The following is a 20,004-nucleotide window of genomic DNA, read 5'->3' on the forward strand; positions in this document are numbered from 1 at the left end:
CTGGTCTCTAACTCCCGGCTTCAAGCAATTCTCCTGCCTTGGCCTCCCAAAGTGTCGTGGTTACAGGGATAAGATGCTGTGCTCAGCCTATGCTGCCTTTCAATAAAGACAAGTGCTTAAATTTAATGTAGTTTAAACATATCAAACTTTTCTTTACAGTTCGTGCTTATGGCACTTAATAAACTCTACCCTGAGATCATAAGGCTGTTTTCTTTTAAAAGTTGTAATTTTGGGGAATGATAGTAAGAAGAAAAAAAAGTTGTAATTTTAAAATGCTTTAATTTCCCCTATAAGTCTTTAATCTACCTTGAATTAGTTTTTGCATAGGGGATCCAACAGATAACTGGTTGTTCTAGATCATGAACTGAATACTCTATCTTCCCTCATTGAACTACCATTCCAGCCATACCTCATTTCATAGATGTCTGCATCTGTTTGTGGGCTCTGTAGGCGGTTCCATTTCCTCCTCTGCTTTTCCCTATTCCAATATCACATGGTCTTAATTTGTATAGCTTTATAAAAATGTTGATATGGAAGGGTGAGTCCTTAAAACACATTTTTCTTCTTCAAGAGTGTTTTGGCCATGCTTTGCCCTAAAGTGGTGGGTTTTGTTGTTGTTGTTGTTGTTTTTAGACGAAGTCTCACTGTCACCCAGGCTGGAGTTCAGTGGCCCAAACTCAGCTCACTGCAATCTCCGCCTCCCGGGTTCAAGCGATTCTCCTGCCTCAGCCTCCCCAGTAGTTGGGATAACAGGTGCCCGCCACTATGCCTGGCTAATTTTTCTTTTTCTTTTTCTTTCTTTCTTTTTTTTTTTTTTTTGAGACAGACACTCACTCTGTCGCCCAGGCTGGAGTGCAGTGGTGTGATCTGGGCTCACTGCAACCTCCGCCTCCCGGGTTCGAGGGATTCTCCCGCCTCAGCTTCCTGAGTAGCTGGTATTCCAGACGTACACCACCACGCCAGGCTACTTTTTTTTTTTTTTTTTAATTTTATTTTAGTACCAACAGGTTTTATCATGTGGGCCAGGCTGGTCTCAAACTTCTGGCCTCAAGTGATCCGCCGCCTTGGCCTCCCAAAGTGCTGGGATTACAGGAATGAGTCACCGCACCTGGCTTAATTTTTCTATTTTTAGTAGAAATAGGGTTTCACTATGTTGGCCTGGCTGGTCTCCAACCCCTAATCTCAAGTGATCCGCCAGCCTCAGCCTCCCAAAGTGCTGGGATTACTGGTGTGAGCTACAGCATCGTGCCCAGCCAGCATTATTATTATTTTTTTGAGACCGAGTTTCGCTCCTGTTGCCCAGGCTGGAGTGCAATGGGGTGATCTCAGCTCATCACAACTTCCGCCTCCCGGTTCAAGCGATTCTAGTGCCTCAGCCTCCCGAATAGCTGGGATTACAGGCAAGCGCCACTATGCCTGGCTAATTTTTGTTATTATTGGTAGAGACGGGGTTTCTCCATATTGGTCAGGTTGGTCTCAAACTCCCGACCTCCGGTGATCTCGCTTTGGCCTGCTGGGATTACAGGCGTCAGCCACCGCGTCCCACCAGCGTATTCTTATCATTCATCAATTGTCAGTAAATTTCTTCTTCACCTACTAGTTAAAATATCTTACTTAAAATCTACGGCCGGGTGCGGTGGCTCAGGCTTGTAATCCCAGCACTTTGGGAGGCTGGGGCAGGTGGATTGCCTGAGTTCAGGAGTTCAAGACCAGCCTGAGCAAAATGGCGAAACCCCCCTCTCTAATAAAAATACAAAAATAAGCTGTACTACTTGGGCGACAGAGTGAGACTTGGTCTCAAAAAAAAAAAAAAAAAATCTACAAATCCACTCCATCATTTATTAAACACGAACCTAGGACCTAGTTAGAATGTCTTGAAGAAAATATTTCAGTAAGATTCCAAGTCCGTCGCCCTGGCAAAGCAACAGGGCCACCTGATGGAGTAAGGGCCCGAGACCCCTGGGCTGCCTCCACAGTGCTGCCGCTGGATCGCGGCGTGGGGAACCAGGAACTACAAGTCCCGGCAGGCCGCGCGCGCCTCGGCTTCACCAAGCGCAGTCAGGTGGCTGTCCCGGCACGGTTCCCAGCTAATTCCCAGCTACCGGGTTGCGGCGGGAAGCCGGGCGCCGCGGCTCTGCTTCCCTCGGGGTGAGTAGGGGCAGCTCGCCGGAGACCGGCGCAGAGCTCGGGCCTATGAGGCTGGCAGGGCCGCACCGCGCGTGGAGCGCGAGGGAACCGGTGTGGACACGCCGGGAAGGGGCTTCTGCTCCGGCTGTGCAGCCGCCCTGGGCGCCGGGAGGGACAGCCCCATGACCTTGTCACCTGGGCCCGGCGCGCGGCCACGTGACTCGCACTGCCCCGCCCCCCTGCAGTGACATCTCCAGCTTGGCACACCAGTGGGCTTTCATGTGGCCTGTCCACTTCAGTCTTGCAGGCATCCGAGTGGGCAGAGCTGGAGGAGGGCAGGAGGTGGCTCACCCAGACGCCTTCACCCCCTGGTGGCCCTGTGAGTTCCGAGGCAGAAGCAGCTGGAGCTGCAGGGTGGTCTGGGGAAGAGCAGGCGGCGATGCACTTATCCTGGCCCTCCACTCCGCCTTGCGACGTGCCCCAGACCGCTGCTTATCTCCAGCATCTTGCAGGGCCCTGGGCTTCCGGATCACACTGTAGATATGTGCTAACAGCAGCCAGTGTGTGTGGAGAGCAACCTTTAGATAGGACACCTAGAACAGCCCTCTCCCAGGATTAAGTGGCCTTTACTTTCTCCTAACAAGAAAGTCATTCAACAAGTATTTATTAACTACCTCCATGATACTTGGCACTTAGTGGGTGCTCAAGAAATATTTGCAGAGTTGAAGTGAATTAAACTTTATCTGTGTCTTCATATGTTTTATTTAATAAGTGGGGCTGGGTGTGGTGGCTGATGCCTGTAATCCCAGCACTTTGGGAGGCCAAGATGGGAGGATTGCTTGAGGCCAGGAGTTCAACACTAGGCTGGGCAATATAGCGAGACCCCTGTCTGTATTTAAAAAAAAAAAAAGGAAAATAAATAAAATAATTTTCTTACTACAGTGGTTCTCAAACTTTAGCATGCACCAGAGTCGCCTGGAGATCTTGTAACAACACACAATACTGGACCCCATCCCTAAAGTTTCTGATTCTGTAAGTCTGGTATGAGGACCAAGAATTGGTGTTTCTAGCATGTACCTAAGTGATGCAGTTGCTGTTGGTCTGGGGACCATACGTTGAGTACCACTGGTTTATAGGAAAAAAATCCTGTGAACTTAAAGCACTATCTCTTCACACCTGGTTATGGGTCTTTCTGTATTTGCCAGTTTTACCTTTTTGGTGATTGTAAATATGTGCGTATTACTTTTACGCTGTTAATTCCCTCCATATTAATTTATATACAGATTTGAATGTAGTCTATACTTGTCATTTTTCCTGGTTACATTGTATTCTACCTTATTGGGTCATTCTTTGCTTGGCCATTTCTCAACTGGCCTCAGGGATGTGTGATTTGATCTGTACTAGGAGAGTGTGCATCTTCTTACTTTCTGATATACAGTCATTTTCTTGTCAGATAAAGGACCTATAAAATATTAGTTGGGGCCGGGTCTGGTGCCGGGCGTGGTGGCTCACGCCTGTAATCCCAGTACTTTGGGAGGCTGAGGTGGGCGAATCACTTGAGGTCAGGAGTTCAATACCAGCCTGGCCAACATGGTGAAACCCCATCTCTACTAAAAATACAAAAAAATTAGCTGTGCGTAGAGGTGTGTGCCTGTAGTCCCAGCTATTTGGGAGGCTGAGGAGGAGAATAGCTTGAACCCGGGAGACAGAGGCTGCAGTGAGCCGAGATTGCATCACTACATTCCAGCCTGGGCAACTGAGCAAGACTCTGTCTCAAAAAAAAAAAAAAATTAGTTGGGTCAGCCATCCATTTCTTCACCAGGGTAGCTCACTAAATACGCCTCCTGGGTTAAGGTTTCCATGTTGCAGGGACTCCAGTGGCCTATTTCAGGGCCCAGCAAGCTGCTTGTTCTTGTGTACTTTTTGCTCTCTTGATGGGAATAGTCATACAGGATTCAAGTTGTGGCTCCATCACTTACCAGCTCCTTGGCTAAGTTTTCTACCTTTTCTAAAACACCACTTCCTTATCCATAGATTGAAACTAATAGCATGCATCTTGGAATCTAGTTGTGTGAGTTGCATGAGCTAATAAGTGCTTGGCACTGTAGCTCTCCTGTTGGAAGCTCGCTCTCTTCTCTTACCTGCTGCTTGCTCTTTGCATCTGGCTTTGCTCTGTTCTCCCTCAGTCTGCCTTCTCTAGGATGGACTGAATGGAGAATTTCTATTCCTTGCCTGGGTGAGACTTATTTTTGTTGTCTACTCTGGGACCTTGGCATCAGTCAGGGATTCCTTTATTTTATTTTTATTTTTTGAGACGGCGTCTTGCTCTGTCACCCAGGCTGGAGTGTAGTGGCATGATCTTGGCTCACTGCAACCTCCGCCTCCCAGGTTCAAGCAATTCTCCTGTCTCAGCCTCCCGGGATTCCTTTATTTAATCAACATTGATTTAAGGACCTTGAGTGCTTGGGCATCAAATACTAGGAAAGGGAGTTTGATTAAAATTTGGTTCCTGCACTGGACTACATTACTATCTTAGGGAGAGCAGACTGTAAACCTGCTCAGGCCAACTTCACACAGTCCCTTGCTATGGACTTGGTGTCTTTGGCGTCTTTCCAGACTTGAGGCATGATGGTATCATCCACTTTGTGTGCTTTCTATCCATATCAGGTACCAGGTTCTTCTGAAGACCCGATCACTCTCTTCAAGGGTTTTTTTTGGGTCTTTTTTCAGTTTGGGGGCAGACTAGAAGAAATAATACTCCTTGATCTAATAGTCTCTCTAAGAAATGGAAGGAGGCCATGGTCACTTTTCATGGAACTAGAGACCCAAGTGCCTTTTCTCTGTGGTAATTCTCATTTGTGCACCAAACAGGGAGAGGTGATCCAGGCCTTTAGTCCTGAAATGTGGCATAGGGAGAGGGCTGCCAATGGATGGAAACTGAAAACGCCTAGCCACTCGTTGACTCCAATGATCAGTAAGTGCTTGGTTTCCCATTTAGTTCTGTTGAGGGGATGAACATTTCGTGTGACCATCAACTTCCCATTTGTACGTCCCAGGCTCTCCTGTTGCTTCTTTTCATAACCCACTGGGGTGTTTCCTGTGGTCCAGCGAGATGGATTCCTTTGTTGTCATTGATTTGACAATAAAATAGCCATGTCAGCTTTGCAGCTCTCCTAAACATTTGATAGACTGAAATGGCTTGTTTCTAGTGGGAGGCATTCGTTGATCTTGTGACATATAGGCATTGGTTGATCTTGATTTTGGGGGCTCCAAACAGTACCTCCTGCATGCCTGGCACTGGGTCAGAAATCATGGTCTCTGCCCACGGCAACAATTGCATCTCCTTGAGAACAGCAGTAATAACGTTAGTGAACAGGGGTCCAGGTGTTCCTATCAGGTTACCTGTCATAAAGAGAAGGGCTGAATACTTGGAATGAGTGGGAAGGCTCTGCTCAAGCTCTTAGCCATTTTACTAGCTGAGCCACCTGGGACAAATCGCGCGCCCTCTCTGCTCCTTGGTTTCCTCATTTATACCTGGGGATGGTAATAGTATTTGTCTCTTCTCACTGGATTGTGTGGAATATCTAATGAGTTGAGTGTAAAGGGCTCTATTTTAATATAAAGGCTAGTTATTGCTAGTGTTATTATCTAGTGATTAGGTTTAAGGGTTTTGGTGACCTCAGATCCCCTGTAAGGTATGTACTGTTAGGAGAAGTGACTCAGGTGAAAGTCAAAAAGGCGAGTAAGCAGAGCAGGGCAGGTGATTCATTAACAAAGGGTTTAATAATGAAAGGTGTTTTTCATTGACAGACATATTTCACGCCTGACAGGGTCTTTTAAAATACCCCTAGGGAAGCAACTCATTTGCATGTTAAAGACTCAGGGACACCTTATGGAAAACTCCAGCTCCAGTCTATTTAGATGCCATTTGGCTCCTGTATCATCTATTTTATGTATTTCAATTTCCATCTCTTTTATTACTGAGGACATTTGCACGAAAACAGGGTTTTGAGCGTTGTGTCTGCTTTGCTGTCACTTCCCACCCAGAGGTGGTCTCAAGGGTAGGGGTGGCCTCGTTGCATGCAGGGGACAGGAAGAGGGGGTTCAGAGGAGGCAGGGGCTGAAAGGTGGTGTTGGGGTGGGATGGGGTGTTGGTGATGAATTGTCAGCCCAGGGCATGTGGTTTTCACCTGGGGACCTGCATTGTTCCTTGCTCTGCACAGGCCTCAGGCCTCACTGGGTATAGTTTATCCATTCATTGATTCATTCGTTCAGTAAATGCTTTTGGAGCCCCCACTATGTGCTAGGCCAGGGTTTGGCAAATGACAGCCTGAGGGTCAATTCTGGCCACACCTATTACTTTATACATTCTTTGTGGTTGCTTTGTGCCACAATGCAGAGTTGAGTGGTTGTGTCAGAGATGTTACAGAATGCAAAACCAAGGCCAGGCGCTGGGGCTCATGACTGTCATCCCAGAACTTTGGGAGGCCGGGGTGGGCGGATCACCTGACAGTCGGGAGTTTGAGATCAGCCTGACCAACATGGAGAAACCCTGTCTCTACTAAAAATACAAAATTAGCCAGACGTGGTGGCGCGTGCCTGTAATCCCAGCTACTTGGGAGGCTGAGGCAGGAGAATCGCTTGAACCCTGGAGGCGGAGGTTGCAGTGAGCCCGAGATCGTGCCATTGCACCACTCCAGCCTGGGCAACAAGAGTGAAACTCTGTCTCAAAAAAAAAAAATAATGCAAAGGCAAAAATGACCCCTTTTTTTTTTTTGAGACAGAGTCTTGCTCTGTTGCCCAGGCTGGAGTGCAGTGGCATGATCTCGGCTCACCGCAACCTCTGCCTCCTGGGTTTAAGTGATTCTCCTGCCTCAGCCTCCTGAGTAGCTGGGATTACAGGCACCCGCCACCACGCTTGGCTAATTTTTGTATTTTTAGTAGAGACAGGGCTTCATCATGTTGCCCAGGCTGGTCTCAAACTCCTAACCTCAAGTGATCCACCTGCCTTGACCTCCCAAAGTGCTATGATTACAGACGTGAGCCACCATGCCTGGCCCCAAAATTATTCTTATATGGCTCTTTATAGAAAAATATTTGTCATCCTCTGTTCTAGACAGAGAACAGCAAATGCAAAAGCTCTGGGAGGTCAGAATACGCCTGGCATGTTTGAGGAATGGCACAGAGGCCAGTGTGTTTGGAGTGGAATGAATGAAGGGGAAAGTGGCAGGGCCTGAGACCCTAGAGGAAATTGAGAGTTAGACCATGTAAGACCTTGTCCAGGGAGCTCATTCTGAAAAAAATCTCAAAAAACCTCCCAATCTTAGGTTCTACAATAGTGCTGTCTATACATTCTATGGGAACAATTAGGAAAGTCACAAACCTTGTGACCTCTGATCATATGACTCCTGAGCAGTAAGGAATTATAGAAACTATGCTACATTTTAGCAGAGTTCTGGTTCCTCCCATAACTCTATTCTTATGGCTTTTTTTTTTTCTTTTTTTAGGGATGAGGTCTTGTTGCTGGGTGCAGTGGCTCACATCTATAATCCCAGCACTCTGGGAAGCTGAGGTGGGCAGATTGCTTGAGGTCAGGAGTTTGAGAGATGAGGTCTCACTATGTTGCCCAGGCTGGTCTGAACACCTGAGCTCAAGCGATCAGCCTCCCAAAGTGTTGGGATTACAGGTGTAAGCCACTCACTGCACCTGGCCGCATGAGTTTTACAAAGGTGGCTTTAGGTCTCTGAGCAAGAGGGATTAGTTTTAGGGAGGGATGGTTATCATCCTTGCTTTCAAATTAACTCCTAAACTAGATTCCTCCCAAAGTTAGCTTGGTCTGCACCCAGGAGTGACCTAGGACAGGTTGGACGTCAGAAACGATGGAGTCAGCTACGGCAGGTTTTTCTTACTGTCATACTTTTGTGAAGGTGGTTTCAGTTATCAGTGGTATTATTGTTGTATTTGCTTTTAATTTGGTATTGAGGTCTCTCTCCGGAGAGATCTAGCTCTGCCCTGCCTGGAATCCAAGGGCTTTGGTCGTGGACTTTTACAGTGTGCCTTTCGTGGAGTACTTCTTTATCCTGCTGGACAGCCTAATGCCTGTGTCTGTCTCATGCCTAGGTGTCTCTCCCACAGTAAACTTGTTTAAACTGGCAGATGCCCTGTGGCTCATCTGACCTGTGTCCAGGTTATTCCCACCCAGATAGCCCCCCTTTTTTTTTTTTTTTGGCAGAGTCTCACTGTCACCCAGGCTGGAGTGCAGTGGCATGGTCTCAGCTCACTGCAACCTCGTCCTGGGTTCAAGCGATTCTCGTGCCTCGGCCTCCTGAGTAGCTGGGACTACAAGTGCATGCCATCACACCCAGCTAATTTTTATATTTTTAGTAGAGATGGTGTTTCACCATGTTGTCCAGGCTGATCTCGAACTCCTGACCTCAAATGATCCACCCGTCTCAGCCTCCCAAAGTGTTGGGATTATAGGCATGAGCCACTGCACCCAGCCTGAGAAAGCCACTCTCTCTCTCTTTTTTTTTTTTTTTTTCTTTTTGAGACAGAGTCTTGCTCTGTCACCCCAGGTTGGAGTACAGTGGTGTGATCTCGGCTCACTGCAACCTCCACCTCCCGGGTTCAAGTGATTCTCCTGCCTTAGCCTCCTGAGGAGCTGGGATTACAGCCATACACCACCATGTCCAGCTAATTTTTGTATTTTTATTTTTATTTTTTGAGATGGAGTTTCACTCTTGTTGCCCAGGCTGGAGTGTGATGGTATGATCTTGGCTCACCGCAACCTCCGCCTCTGGGGTTCAGGCAGTTCTCCTGCCTCGGCATCCCGAGTAACTGGGATCACAGGCGTGTGCCACCACGCCCAGCTAATTTTGTATTTTTAGTAGAGATGGGGTTTCTCCATGTTGGTTAGGCTGGTCTTGAACTCCTGACCTCAAGTGATCCACCCGCCTCAGCCTCTCAAAGTGCTGGGATTACAGACATGAGCCACCGCTCCTGGCCTAAGATAGTCACTCTCTAAGAGAGACCTGACCAAGATAGAAATTGGCTTCAGGAGTGTTGGTCAAGTGACATGCAGACACAGGCAGTGCAACAAAACACACGAAATAACAGAAGCCTTCCCTGACAGATCCACTGGAGAAATGAGTGCCCACGAGGGCAAATGGGAAGCCTGGAGGCAGCAGGGAGTTCAACCAGCAGGTGGGTGGGAGCGAGGAGAGAGAGATCAAGAGAGGAGACCTGTGCACCAAAGCCTTTTTTGGGGTCCAGAGTGTTAAGCCAGGCAGATTTCTCATGGGGAGTTCTAATTGGTGGGTTTACAATAAGCAGGCGTGAGTTCTGTGGAGTCATGCAGTGACTGAGGGGTGATCACTGTGGTATATCTGCACAGACCATGCTGGGTGTGCAGGTCGGTGGGGTGATTAAAGTACGTTGTAGGTAGCTGTCCCATAGTGGGGTGGTCACCAGGGGGCATTGTCTAAGGCAGATTTCTGGATCAATCACATTGAGGAACTGGAAGGAGGTAGAGAACTGAAACTGTCAAGGGTTTGACATGCCTCTGGCCTTAGAAAGTTAAAGCTATGTTCCAAATGGATGCCAAGGCAACGTAAAATTATAGACATTCACTACATTTATTTATTTATTAATTTATTTTGAGACAGGGTTTCATTCTTGTTGCCCAGGCTGGAGTGCAATGGTGTGATCTTGGCTCACTACAACCTCTGCCTCCCGGGTTTAAGCAATTCTCCTGCCTAAGCCTCCTGAGTAGCTGGGATTACAGGCGCCCACCACCACACCTGGTTAATTTTTGTATTTTTAGTAGAGATGCAGTTTCACCATGTTGGCCGGGCTTGTCTTGAACTCATGACCTCAGGTAATCCACCTGCCTTGGCCTCCCAAAATGTTGGGATTACAGGCGTGAGCCACTGCACCCAGCCCACTACAATTATTTATTCATTTATTGGTTAACAGATTCTTCCTTTTGGATCTAGTGGAGAGGGCAGATATAAGACCCAATCATTGTCCATAAATGCAGTATATAATTAGACTACTGAGGAATGAATGAGGAATTCTGAGTGATTGGCTCACAAAAAGCTTCATGTAAGTATAATGAGAGATTGAGTGTGGAGGTATATTTTGGGAGATAAAGGCTGGAAAGGTAAGTTGGGATAAGAATTTGATGGGCCTTGAGTGTCTTGCAAGGAGTTTGGGCTTTGTGGTAGGTGGAGAGGTGATAGGAATGGTATAAATACACTTGAGGATGACCATGATAATTTGAGTGGCAGAGTGAAGATTAGATGGGATGTGAGGAATTAAGTTTGGAATGGGAAATGGTGAGTAGTTCAGGCAAGATATGATGGCCTACTTCCCCTGTTTATGTTTTATGTTTTAATTAAAAATATTTTTTTTGAGATGGAGTTTAGCTCTTGTTGCCCAGGCTAGCATGCAGTGGCGTGGTCTCTGCTCACTACAACTACCATCTCCCAGGTTCAAGCGATTCTCCTGCCTCAGCCTCCTGAGTAACTGGGATTACAGACGCTCACCACCACACCTGGCTAATTTTTGCATTTTTAGCAGATACATCGTTTCACCGTGTTGGCCAGGCTGGTCTTGAACTCCTGACCTCAGGTGATCTGCCTGCTAGCCTCCCAAAGTGCTGGGATTGCAGGCATGAGCCCCTGTGCCTGGCCTCCCTGTTTATTAATTATTTGAGGTTATGCCAAATCCTGGTTCCTTAGGTGCTAGGAGTTTTTCATAAACTCTTTGACTTTTCAGAAACAAAGAAATGATGTTTAAAATCACAAGGGAGGCTGAGTGTGGTGGTTCATGCCTGTAATCCCAGTACTATGGGAGGCCAAGGTGGGAGTATCACCTGAGGCCAGGAGTTTGAGACCAGCCTGACCAACATGGTGAAACTTCTTCTCTAATAAAAATACAAAAAAATTAGCTGGGCATGGTGGCACCTGCCTGTAGTCCCAGCTACTCAGGAGGCTGAGGCAGGAGAATCACTTGAATCCAGGAGGCGAAGGCTGCAGTGAGCCGAGATCACACCAATGCACTCCAGCCTGGGTGACAGAGTGAGACTGTGTCTCAAAAAAAAAAAAAAAAAAAAAATTACAAGAGAATCTCATTTACTGGGTATATCCGTCATTGCCTTAAAGTAGCATTCAGTTAATTCCTTTTTTTTTTTTTCTTGAATCTTGCTCTGTTGCCTAGGGTAAGTGCAGTGGCACTCACCACTACACTCACTACAGCCTTGACCTTCCAGGCTCAAGTGATCCTCCTACCTCAGCCTCCCAAGTAGCTGGGTGTTCAGGGACACACCACCATGTCCAGCTAACTTTTTTATTGTTTGTAGAGATGAGGTCTTGCTGTGTTCTTCAGGCTAGTCTTGAACTCCTGGACTCAAGCAACCTTCCCACCTTGGCCTCCCAAAGTGCTGGGCTTAATGGCATGAGCCACTGTGCCTGGTCAGTTAATTCTTACAATGACCCTAGAAGGTGAGTACTCTCAAGAGCTCCCCTTCATAGATAATTATGCGGAGGCTGCAAGAAGTTGTGACTTACTCAAGGTGATCAGGGGCTGGGTTCTTTACCCACGGTCACTTCATACTGCCTTCTTAATGTGGGCTTCTCTGGATGCCCATAGGAAGGGTCCCTGGATCACCCTCATGATCTTGACTGAAGAAGGAAGCTGTGTAAGGAGCTGAAGTCACTCAGTCTAATTTAAGGTCGGCTTCTGGGTCTGATTAGGGACCTGTGTCTTGGTGGAAACAAAGTAGAGGGTGAGCCTGTTGCCCCTTTCAGCAGAAAATACTCCAGGCTGAGGCTGTTGAGAGCAAGGAGAAAGGGTAGGGTTAAGTAGGGGCCACCTAGAATGTTGGAAGTAGGATGTGCAGAATTCCTCTGGGAGCTGGTAGGCAGGGGAGCATTTGTTAAAGCCTGGCACTGGGTGAGGAGATAATAATAATGATAATAATACTAATGCTAATAATGGAGGATAATAGCATCTGCCACTCTTGAGTTCCTACTGTGTAGGTGGCACCTTGCTAAGCATTTTACATGATTTATCTCATTTCCCACCACTCCATCAAGCAGGTATTGCTGTTTTCCCCATTTTTGGACAAGATCACGAGGTTCAGAGAGATTTAGCAGCTTGCCTATGGTCACCCAGTTCACAAGTGGCCATGCCAGGACTCAAACCTGGGCTGATTAGACTCCAGAGTTCATGATCTCAGTCACTCTGCTCTCCTGTCCAAAAAGAATCCTTGCCTAGGTGCAGTGGCTCAACGCCTGTAATCCTAGCATTTTGGGAGACTGAGGTGGGAAGATTGCTTGAGTCCAGGCGTTCAAGACCAACTTGAGCAACATAGACCACGTCACTACAAAACTGATACAAAAAAAATATTAGCTGGACATGGTGGTTTGTGCCTATGGTCCCAGCACCTTGGGGGACTGACGTGGGAGGATTGCCTGAGCCCAGGAGGTTGAGGCTGCAGTAAGCTGTGATTCCGCCACTGCACTCCAGCCTGGGTGGCAGAGTAAACCCCTGTCTCAACAACAACAACAACAATGACAACGACAACACCCAAAAAGAATCCTTGGCTTATTAAAATATTGGCATAACAAAATGGGGACAGGGAAATTTTCATAAAATAAAGAGAAATGTCAAGGAAATAAAGAACATGCTAGAAAGCAAGGTTTTAATTTATTCTTTTAATTTATTATTTTCCAGCTTTATTCAGGTGTAATTGACAAATAATTGTACCTATTCAAGGTGTACAACTTGATGATTTGGTATATGCGTACTGTGTAATGATGACCACAATCAATCAACATATCTGTCACCTCAGATAGTTACCCTTTTGTGTGTGTGTGTGTTGAGGACACTTAAGATCTGCTCTCTTAGGAAATTTCAAGTAAACAATACAGTAGTATTAATTATAGTTTCCATATTGTACATTGGATTCCTCAGAACTTATTCATCTTATAACTGAAACTTTGTACCTTTTGACCAATATCGCCTCATTTCCCTCAAACCCCCAGCCCCTGGTAACCACCGTTCTAACCTCTACCTCTGAGAGTTTGACTTCTTTAGATTCCACATAAGAGTGAGATCATGCAGTATTTGTCTTTCCATGTCTGGCTTATTTCACTTAGCAAAATATTCTCTAGGTTGATCCATGTTGTCACCAATGGTAGGCTTCCTTTTTATGGCTGGATAATATTCCATTGTGTGTGTGTGTGTGTGTGTGTGTGTGTGTGTATTTCACAATTTCTTCATTCATTTGTGGATGGACACTTAGATTGTTTCTGCATCTTGGCTATTGTACATACTACTGCATATTCTTTTTTTGAGACAGAGTTTCATTCTTTCACCCAGGCTAGAGTGCAGTAGTGTGATCTTAGCTCACTGCAACTTCCGCCTCCTGAGTTCAAGCAATTCTCGTGCTTTAGCCACCTGAGTAGCTGGGATTACAGGGGCGAGCCACCACGCCTGGCTAGTTTTTGTATTTTTAGTAGAGATAGAGTTTCGCCATGTTGGCCAGGCTGGTCTTGAACTCCTGGGCTCAAGTGATCTGCCCGCCTCAGCTCCCAAAGTGCTGGGGTTACAGATGTAAGCCACCATGCTTGGCTGCATATTCGTTTTATTTACAAAGTCACAATCTCATTCTTGCAGAGATAGGAACTGATCCCAGGAGTTGGGCCAGAGATTGAGCATTTGTGTTTAGGGAAAGAAATGAGTTTCTTAAAATTTTTTTTTGAGACGGAGTTTCACTTTTGTTGCCCAGGCTGGAGTGCAATGGCATGATCTTAGCTCACCGCAACCTCCGCCTCCTGGGTTCAAGCAGTTCTCCTGCCTCAGCCTCCCAAGTAGCTGGGATTACAGGCATGCGCCACCACGCCTGGCTAATTTTGTATTTTTACTAGAGACTGGGTTTCTCCATGTTGGTCAGGCTGGGCTTGAACTCCCGACCTCAGGTGATCCACCCGCCTCAGCATCCCCAAGTTCTGGGATTATAGGTGTGAGCTGCTGTGCTGGCCTTTTATTTTAAATTTTATTTTATTATTATTATTTTTTAGAGATGGGGTTTTGTTCTTGTTGCCCAGGCTGGAGTTCAATGGCACGGTCTTGGCTCACTGCAACCTCCATCTCCTGGGTTCAAGCAATTCTCCTGCCTCAGCCTCCCGAGTGGCTGGGACTACAGGCATGCGTCACCACGCCTAGCTAATTTTTGTATTTTTAGTAGAGACAGAGTTTCACCATGTTGGCCAGGCTGGTGTCGAACTCCTGACCTTGTGATCCACCCACCTTGGCCTCCCAAAGTGCTGGGATTACAGGTATGAGCCACCATGCCCAGTCTGAGTTTCTTAAATTATTTCCTTAAAAATCATTGCTTGCAGTTCCCCTCGTAGAGTGAATGCAGTCATCTGGTGTTGGGGAAGGGGAGGCATGTTTTGGGGGGAATATACATTAATGAACTTAAACACTAAATTTCAGCAAAGCCTCTCTTTGTTTTTCTTTCTTTTTTTTTTTTTGGGAGTATCATCCTGTCACCCAGGCTGGAGTGTGCAGTGGTGTGATCTCGGCTCACTGCAATCTCTGCCTCCTGTTCAAGTGATTTTCCTGCCACAGCGTCTCAAGTAGCTGAAACTACAAGTGTATGCCACAATACCTGGCTAGCTTTTGTATTTTTAGTAGAGACGGGTTTTGCCATGTTGGCCAGGCTGGTCTCAAACTCCTGACCTCAGGTGATCCACCTGCCTCGGCCTCCCAAAGTGCTGGGATTACAGGTGTGAGCCACCATGCCCAGCTTTTTTTTTTTTTTTTAATTTTATTTTTCTGAGACAGGGTCTCACTGTGTCACTGAGGCTGGGGTGCAGTGGCACAATCTCAGCTCACTGCAACCTTTGCCTCCCAAGCTCAAGCGATCCTCCCACCTCAGCCTCCTAAGTAGCTAGGACAACAGGTGCATGGCACCACACCCAGCTGATTTTTGTATTTTTTGTAGAGGTGGGGTTTTGCTATGTTGCCTAGGCTGGTCTTGAACTCCTGGGCTCAAATGATCCTCCCATCTTGGCTTCCCAAAGTGTTGGGATTATAGGTGTGAGCCACTGCACCTGACCCCCCTTTTTTTTCTGACCCATTGGTAGACAACGAAGCCTCTATTTACTGAAAAAAAAAAAAAAGTCCTTTCTGGGCATGGTAGCTCACATCTGTAATCTCAGCACTGTGGGAGGCCAAGGTGGGGGATCGCTTGAGCTCAGGAGTTGGAGACCAGCCTGAGCAAATGGCGAAACCCCATCTTTACAACAAAAATTAGCCCACTCTGGAGGCTGAGATGGGAGGATTGCTTGAACCCAGGAGGTCAAGGCTGCAGTAAGTTGAGATTGTGCCATTGCACTCCAGCCTGGGTGGGTGACAGAGCAAGATACTCTCAAAAAAAAAAGTAGAAGTGTGGCTGTCAAACTTGAGCTTTCAGACAAATCACTTGTTATCTTATTAAAATGCACATCCCTGAGTCTTACCCCTAGAGTTGGTAGTTCAATGGCCCACGGGGTGGACTCTAGGAATCTACATTTCTTTATTTTATTTTACTAATTTTTTTTTTTTTGAGACGGGGTCTCGCTCTGTCACCTGGGTTGGAGTGCAGTGGCACCATCTCGGCTCACTGCAACTTCTACCTCCCGGGTTCAAGCAATTCTCTTGCGTCAGCCTCCTGAGTAGCTGGGATTACAGAGGCACGTGACAACATGCCCGGGTAATTTTTTTTTTTTTTTTTTTTTTTTTAGTAGAGATGGGGTTTCACCGTGTTGGTCAGGCTGGTCTCGAATTCTTGACCTGCATGCCTTGGCCTCCCAAAGTGCTGGAATTACAGGTGTGAGCCCCCAAGCCTGGCCCAGGAATCTACATTTTAAAAAACGTTTTTAAAGTTTGTTTTGTCTTTTTTTTTCTTTAAAACAGGGTTTTGCTCTGTTGCCCAGGCTAGAATGCAGTGGCATGATCATGGCTCATTTCAGCCTCAACCTCCTGGGCTCGAGGGATCCTTCCACTTCAGCATTTTGAGTAGCTGGGACTTGTAGGCATATGGTGTCACTCCAGGCTAATGTTTACATTTTTTGTAGAGATGGGGTCTCCCTTTTTTTCTTCCCCAGGCTGGTCTTGAACTCCTAGGCCCAAACAATCCTCCCATTGTGGCCTCCTGAAGTGCTGGGATTACAGACATGAGTCACTGCCCCCAGCTAGGCACCTGCATTTCTTTTCTTTTCTTTCTTTCTTTCTTTTTTTTTGAGTTGGAGTCTCTTTCTGTGGCCCTGACTGGAGTGCAGTGGCATGATCTTGGCTCACTGCAACCTCCGCCACCTGGGTTCAGTGATTCTCCTGCCCCTGCCTCCCGAGTAGCTGGGACTACAGGTGCACACCACCATGCCTGGCTAATTTTTGTATTTTTAGTAGAGACAGAGTTTCACCATATTGGCCAGGCTGGTCTCAAACTCCTGACTTCGTGATCCACCCGCCTTGGCCTCCCAAAGTGTTGGGATTACAGGATTACAGGTGTGAGCCACCGCACCTGGCTTTTTTCTTTTCTTTTCTTTTTTTTTTTTGAGATGGAGTCTCCTGCTGCTGCCCAGGCTGGAGTGCAGTGGTGCGATCTCAGCTCACTGCGACCTCTGCCTCTTGGGTTCAAGTGATTCTCCTGTCTTAGCCTCCCAAGTAGCTGGGACTACAGGTATGTACTACCATACCCAGCTAATGTTAATAGAGATGGGGTTTGACCATGTTGGCCAGGCTGGTCTGGAACTCCTGACGTCAAGAGATCCGCCTGCCTGGCCCTCCCAGAGTGCTGGAATTACAGGCGTGAGCTACCGCTCTTGGCCCAGGAATCTGCATTTTTGAAATGGCATCTAGGCTAATATTTTTCCAGGTGTTCCTCTGATTGTACTTTAGAAATACTAGATTAGGAAATGAAGGTTCCAAAGGGAAGAGCAATGGAATTATAAAAAAGGACTATTGTGGTGTTATTATATATATTGGTTTTTGTTCGCTGTTCCTGGTTCATAACTCCCACAGCCCTTGTTACAGTTTTTGTGGTAATGTTGGGCGTGTTAGGCCTCAGGGCCAGGGCTCAGGAATCAGAATCTCTTTCCTGCCCTCCTCTCACCTGCCCCAAGGCAGGGTTGTGGTCTTTCCCCACCTTTCTGATTGTGGGTCTTAAGGCCCTCCCTAGAGTAGGTTCTGCCCTATACAGCGGGGGAAGGAATGCTGACATGAAGCTTCATAAAAACCCAAGAACCCAAGAGGGCTGGTAGCTGAACTTGGAGATTTGCGGAGTGTGGTGCGCCTAGCGAAGTCCTGGAAGCTTCACGCCCTTTCCCTGTAACTGACCCTGCACATCTGTTCATCAGTATCTTTTGCAGTCTCCTTTATAATAAGCCAGCAAATGTAAGTGTGTACCTGAGTTATGTGAGTTGCTGCAGTAGCTTAATCGAACCCAAAGAAGGGGTTGTGGGAACCCCAACTTGAAGCTGGTTGGTCAGAAGTTCTAGAGACCTGGACTTGTGACTAATGTTGTAGGGGGATGTGGGGGATGCAGTCTTGGGGATGGGGCCCTCAACCAATGGGATCTGACACCATCTCCAGGTAGTAGATGGTAAATATATATGTATATAAATTTTAAAAAATGTGACTATATTATGAGGCATGAGTCAAAGTAGACTTTAAAGAAAATGAGTTGGCGTGGTGGCTCATGCCTGTAATCCCAGCACTTTGGGAGGCTGAGGCAGGTGAATTGCCTGAGGTTGGGAGTTTGAGACCAGCCTAGGCAACATGGCGAAACCCCGTCTCTGCTAAAAATACAAAAATTAACTGGGCATGGTGGTGGCAACCTGTAATCCCAGCTACTCGGGAGGCTGAGGTAGGAGAAACACTCGAACCTGGAAGGCGGAGGTTGCAGTGAGCTGAGATCGTGGCACTGCACTCCAGCCTGGGCGACAGAGCAAGACCTTGTTTCAAAGACAAATAAAATGAAGATAAGCTTGTTTGTAATGATAGTTTCCACACAAAGGGGAAACAGGCACAGAGCAGGAAGGTGACAGGCACAGACTCATTCCAGAGCAGAGGGATGAGGATACAAGGTGTGCAAGGCTGGCGCCTGCAGGTGGCTTGGTGGTGTGCTGCTGCTCTCGTGTGGCACCTCTCTCCTGGCAGCTGCAACTGTGGTCGTGGACTTTAGTCTGATATAAATTGCTCGGGAATTGAAGGGGAAGTACTCTGTTGGGTGCACTGACCCCAAAGAATGACTGTGCAGCCACCTGGTGGACTGAGCAGGTACAAATAGGGTGGGGAAAGGTCACATTGACTAGGAGTATGAATTTGAATAGATCAGATCAGCAGGTAGGTATTAAGCCTCTAACTGTAAAACACTCTCTAGGACTGTGAGTGGGCAGAGTAGTGACAGTCATGGTGTTTGCCCTCAAGGAGCCTCCATTCAAGACAAGGGGTAGTCTTCTCTAACCAAAGTAAATGTTTTGAAAATCAGCCATACACAGAGGGCTCACCTGGCTGCTCCTGAGCAGCTGCCATTTTGGCTGTGGCCTGATCACTTTTGACATGGGCATAGAGGGCTAGTGATGCCTCTATGTGCACTGTGGTATCATGATAGACACAGTAGTGATGGTTTACCTGCTCTTCTGCTTTGCTTCTAAAATAACAATTTTCCTCTCTCCTGATCCCTTTGCCCTCTCTGCTTGTTTTTTTTGAGACAGGGTCTGGCTCTCTTACCCAGGCTATAGTGTGGTGGCATGATCTCAGCTCACTGTAGTCTCCTCCTCCCGGGCTCAAACCATCCTCCCACCTCAGCCTCCTGAGTAGCTGGGACCACAGGCACGTGCCACGATGCCTGGCTAATTTTTGTATTTTTTGTAGAGACGGGGTTTCATCTTGTTGCCCAGGCTGGTCTGGAACTCCTGGACTCGAGCGATCTGCGCACCTCAGCCTCCTAAAATGTTAGTATTACAGACGTGAGCCACTGTGCTTGGCCTCTCTCTGCTTTTCTTGTCAGCATTTATACCAGCTCTGATATTCTATAGTGATCTATCTGTGTAAGCTCCAAGTGGGCAAGAACTTTATTTTGTTTACTGTCTCTCCCTGTATCTAGAACAGTGCCTGGCACTGTTGAAGGAAGGACTTTGAGGATTGACTTGCCCCAGGTACTATGCTAAGGATTTTATGTGCATTATTTCATTTTATCCCAACTACTTTTGAGTTAGTTATTATCCTGTTTTACACACGAAGAAACTAAGGCTCAGTGAGATTAACGAAATGACCCAAGGTTATATAATCTAAGTGATAGAGCTGAGATTTGAACTTCAGTTTGACTAACTATGAAACTCTTAACTGCTGTTCTTTCTCAACTTTCCTTTTTTCTGCAGGAAAAAAGGGGACATGGCCAGAAAGGCTCTCAAGCTTGCTTCATGGACCAGCATGGCTCTTGCTGCCTCTGGCATCTACCTCTACAGTAACAAGTACTTGGACCCTAATGACTTTGGCGCTGTCAGGGTGGGCAGAGCAGTTGCTACGGTAGGTTTTTCCCATTTGGGGGTAGCAGAGAAGCTGCAGGATTACTTGCAGGTGTTCATACATGTAGCAGATAGACATGCCTGTTATACATATGTGGAGATACTTGTGTATCCTTACATGTGCAAAAGCTCCATCTGCACAGGTGTACACATATGGGTATGTGTCCTCATATTCCTTTATTCCTGTACACACAACCTCATATTCCTTTATTCCTGTACCACAGGGTTTCCTGTCATCCCAAAGTAACATAGAATGGGACTGCACTGGGTCTGTGTTCCTGAAGCCTTTATATTT

The 20,004-nt window shown here is 46.9% G+C and overlaps 1 protein-coding gene across 3 annotated transcripts in view; it reads left to right on the plus strand.

The window, feature by feature from the left end:
- Positions 1 to 2,055: 2,055 nt before the first annotated feature.
- The window catches only part of ADCK1 (aarF domain containing kinase 1), a 130,300-nt gene continuing 112,351 nt past the window's right edge, over positions 2,056 to 20,004 (plus strand). For 2 of the 3 annotated variants that reach the window (XM_030931535.1, XM_030931536.1), the window contains exons 1-2: positions 19,088 to 19,136; positions 19,563 to 19,710. In XM_030931535.1, coding sequence (XP_030787395.1) covers positions 19,135 to 19,136; positions 19,563 to 19,710 — 150 coding nt within the window. In that variant the 5' untranslated portion in view covers positions 19,088 to 19,134. Of the gene's footprint in view, positions 2,149 to 19,087; positions 19,137 to 19,562; positions 19,711 to 20,004 lie in introns of those variants that run through there. The other variant, XM_010382730.2, reaches the window with a different exon arrangement.

Source organism: Rhinopithecus roxellana, chromosome 5 (assembly GCF_007565055.1).
Source record: "Rhinopithecus roxellana isolate Shanxi Qingling chromosome 5, ASM756505v1, whole genome shotgun sequence".
NCBI lineage: Eukaryota > Metazoa > Chordata > Mammalia > Primates > Cercopithecidae > Rhinopithecus > Rhinopithecus roxellana.